The 4,371-nt window shown below is 35.0% G+C and overlaps 1 protein-coding gene across 1 annotated transcript; it reads right to left on the bottom strand.

Moving 5' to 3' along the window:
* Positions 1–399: 399 nt before the first annotated feature.
* Positions 400–3,420, bottom strand: LOC111392122 (glutamine synthetase cytosolic isozyme 1-like). The gene is made up of 12 exons (XM_023017388.1): positions 3,238–3,420; positions 2,868–2,907; positions 2,614–2,717; positions 2,443–2,491; positions 2,250–2,356; positions 2,062–2,149; positions 1,794–1,922; positions 1,601–1,675; positions 1,433–1,486; positions 1,248–1,285; positions 984–1,143; positions 400–753 (listed from the first exon to the last, which is right to left on the bottom strand). The coding sequence occupies exons 1-12, from the start codon at positions 3,309–3,311 to the stop codon at positions 601–603; spliced, it is 1,071 nt and encodes a 356-aa protein (XP_022873156.1). The 5' UTR covers positions 3,312–3,420; the 3' UTR covers positions 400–600.
* Between the last annotated feature and the right edge of the window lie 951 nt (positions 3,421–4,371).

Here is a 4,371-nt window from a genome sequence, read left to right as displayed (position 1 = left end):
TTTAATTGACACATAGACCGCTCACCATATAACATTATTCTTTTTTGGGGTGGTTTGGTTGTTTACAATCATCAAGAATCACGAGGTCTAATTTCAAAAACTTGTCCTTGCCCACTCTATCAGTGTTCTTATCCTCGTTAAAGATCGTTTCTAACAGCGATTGATTTTGATATATTATTTTTTATACATTCAACAATATAAAAAATAATCTTATTCATGTATAGTTTAACCAAAAAAATAAAAAAACTCATCATCTTCCTTGTCAACTATCAAAACATTTAACAAATTCTAGCATTTGCAGTATGAGGAGAATGTTTAGACAGCACGAACAGTCTTTTACCTTATTACGGATTTCGTGTGGTAGAATAGACAAGTTTAGGGAGGTGACATCACACCAAATTGAGAACGTACAACTGATCAAATTGAACAAACATCAACATTAAGAAGGTTATATGATTTTTGTAACATAAAACAGAGGAAATATGCCTAAGATATTAGGGTCAAATTCCAGTTGGAGACAGCTTCGAAACAAAGACAGAATACCATAAAGACATGATGGAACAAATGATAATATATGTAACTTAATAATGGATGCTGGTCTCATGGTTTCCAGAGGATGGTTGTCTCTGCAATCATGGAAGTGACAACATAGGGATCCATGTTTGAAGCAGGCCTTCTGTCTTCGAAATAACCTTTGCCAGCTTCCTCGGTGTCCCGGCCAACCCTAATCGAAGCTCCACGATTCGCCACGCCCTGTAAAGACACAAGCATTTGTGGACCATCAGCCTACGCGAATAGCAGATAAAAAAAAAACGAGTTTGTTTTGTTGCTAGATGTCCTGGATTATCAATGCAACTGGATTCTTTGCAACTACAAGCGGCATGTTAGTTTCGGTTCTACCCCTCAATCGAGCTAGAACTATTAGTTAAATTACAGACGTTAACCAACCATCGATCCAAAGAGACTGAATCAGAAGCATTTACCCATAAGAAGGTGTTGATGTCAGCGGTTTCATGCCTTCCTGTGAGGCGACGTTCATTGCCTTCTCCGTAAGCAGCAATGTGCTCCTTGTGCTTTAACCCGAGCTTGTCAATGGCGGCTTTAATAACTTCATAACCTCCATCACTTCTCATGGACTTGGTACTGAACAAAGTTAATACATACCATAAAACAAAACGTTAACAAGTTGCTATAAGATTCATATATGCTAAAACTATATGGAGAAAAGAAGAGTTATGAAATTTAACCTGTAGTTGGTGTGAGCACCAGCTCCATTCCAGTCACCCTGACATAGAAAATGTATTCGCTCGTGAATTAAAGCAAGTGGTCCACAATGTTAGGTCATTGATATTAAATCTTTTTAGAAGTATAATTTTATAGTGATTAAGAAGTATGTGCTGAGGAAGAGTAATCTTAATCACAAAGGTCTAACCGGAATAGGCTTGGGATCAAAAGAGACAACCACACCAGCAATCTCTGTTATCCTCTGTCAACACGAACGCAAATAACATGTCGTAAGTTGCATTTGAAAGTCAAAGGGTATACAGAGTTTAAGCGATTCCGACTCCAAAAAGTGATAAATAATTGGGCAGACTAATACCTCAAGAATATAGCGGGACACCCAGACTTGATCTCCTGCAGAGATGCCAACTGATGGACCAACTTGATATTCCCACTGTGCCGTGAACCGAGAGGAATTTGACAATCAGGTAAAAAAATTTAAAAAAAATCAAAAAACCTGATGTAATTGCATTGGTAGAGGAGTTCAACTCATAAAATTCAACCCTTCTTACCTGGCCAGGCATAACTTCTCCATTGATTCCACTAATGTTTATGCCAGCATAAAGACATGCTTTATAATGAGCATCAACAATATCACGTCCAAAGGCCTTATCAGCACCAATGGCACAATAGTATGGTCCCTATTAATCAGGCACAACATGCATTAAAATCTTGATTATGGGAAATATAGGAGGCTAGAAAGTAGAAAATAGGGGATTTTCCTACAGGTTTTAATTAGACTAGACGAGGTTATGCAGTGAAAAACGTCATTAGTGATACCTGAGGTCCCGGGAATCCTCCCACAGGCCATCCAAGTGGCCATTTGACATCTTTTTGCAACAAAGTATACTCTTGCTCTATACCATACCTGTATTTCAATTATTCGATCAAATTTAGTCGTACTCAATAAAGAGTTTTGATGCAAGATAATCATAACTACTACAAGCGCCAAAGGGACAAGATTGTACCAAGGTTCCTCGGCAACAACATCAGGATGGCTAAATGTTTTCGCAGCATTATACCTCTTGTTCGTTGGAATCGGTTCTCCAGCCGGAGTGTAAGTATCACATATCACCTATGTATACATATCGAAAGCAAAAAAAGATAATTGAATGACAATAAGAAGGATCAGAAGACTGTTATATACAGAAAAGCACTCACAAGTATGTGGTTTCCTCTCCTGAATGGATCAGGGAATATTGCCTGAGGACTAAATACACATTGAGAAAAATAATATTAATCCACTAGGGAAACAAATAATTCATTGGAAAGAAAGTTCCTTCCAAGAAATTATACTTTTATGAGTAAAAGGGGCAGGTTAAGAAAGCTTACTGCAGTATGACTTCACTGTCCTCACCAGGGGCTTGACCTGTGCTAGAACCATCATAGTTCCACTTGGGAAGCTGTGCAGGATCAGTTATCGGTCCAGAGATAGTCTGGTTTATAACATAATTGAATCATTAACCAAATTTCATTACGTTTAGGACAATAAACATTTCTATGCGAGTAATGGAGAAAAAATAGCTAAATTCTTCTTGATTATACTATTTAGTCATGTCAAGTACAACTAATATAAGAACAATTACCCTGGCTTTGCTTCTGAGGTCCATCCCAGATCCACCAATCCTGTTCAAAGATTAACACAAAACATATATACATATCATAAAAGTCCACTCGTCGATGAATAGAACAAACATCATAGTCAAGATAATGCAAGAAACAGAGAATCAGAAAGATTCAAGAGTTCCAAAGTTTGTGGAAATTATTACACACACACATCAAGAAAGTGATTCATGGTAAGAAAAAAATACCCATTAATAATAAAACAAGAAACAAATCAAATCAATATGAATATACATACATACAAACAAGAAAAGCCCGCAAACAAAAGATAACAGAGAATTAAAACCAAGCATCAAATGACTGAAGAAAAAATAAAATCTTGAAAAAACTGACCATATGTATTCAACAATGGTTTTCTCAGTAGTTTCAGAAAGGTCCAAGTTGATGAGATCGTTTAGCAGAGACATCTTTTGTATAGAAACCAGAATACTACCCTTTTTGTTTTTCTTGATTTCTTTTCCCTCAGTTGGAGGAGCCGCCTGCTGTTATATTATGGAGAGACGTGAATGGACAATTCTGAATTGGGTTTATTTTATAGGCATTAATGGGATTCAAGAGTGTAAAGGAAATACAATTAATTAAGTAATTAAAATGGAGGAAAATTACAATTATATTATGGAATCTTCTGCATTAAAGATTATTATTCAGCGTCATGAAAAGTGGGTGTTGACCTTAAATTATAAAAATGGCGCTAGTCTGATATTGGTATTGGTACTGAACTGTTTCATCCATGTAAAAAAGAATTATGATATAATTTTTAAACAAAGTATTGAATAAACTTTAATCGTATAATAAATAAAATTATAATTTAATGTTTCTTCTTGAAAATGCGTTTTGTATAATTTTTAATCTTTCTTACTTAAAATATGATATTGATTTGCTTAATCATTTCCTTCTTTTTAAAATATTTTTACACAATTGAAACTGGTTTTCTTTAATACTAAAAACAACGATAGTGACCCACTTAAGGAAGTTTCCTTTAATTAATATTTTTAAATTGAAATTTTTTTCTATTATCGATACTGGCTATCCAATTGGAGAGGAATCAGGAACAGATTCCAAGTTAAAGAATATTGAATCAGTTGAGTGGACACCGAGTCATCCAGAGCGTCTGACTAGGAAACACAATATAATAGGTTGGCAGATTCCTACGTATCTTTGGCATATGTAACAAATCAATATACTAGTTGAAATACATAGGGTTTGTTTGATTACAAATGTGGAATTTGGGTGGAAAGAAAATGAATTTCAGGGAATTGAATTGATGGAAAATTGTTTTCCTAGGAATTGTAAATTATTGTATTTGATTGGTATAATTTTTCACGTGAAAAATGTTTAAATTAAAACGTTTTTTGATGTTCGTTTGATTTTGTTTTTGTTTCGTGCAGGTAGTCGCTAACAATTAAAAAGGGATCAGACGATTGTGTAAGGAACAAACATTTTGAGACAAAGTCCCAAAAAGGGGTG

The sequence above is a fragment of the Olea europaea genome, unplaced genomic scaffold, assembly GCF_002742605.1.
Source record: "Olea europaea var. sylvestris unplaced genomic scaffold, O_europaea_v1 scaffold8846, whole genome shotgun sequence".
In the NCBI taxonomy this organism is placed as follows: Eukaryota; Viridiplantae; Streptophyta; class Magnoliopsida; order Lamiales; family Oleaceae; genus Olea; species Olea europaea.
Note: the sequence above shows the minus strand (reverse complement) of the source record. Positions and strands in the feature narration are given on the sequence as shown.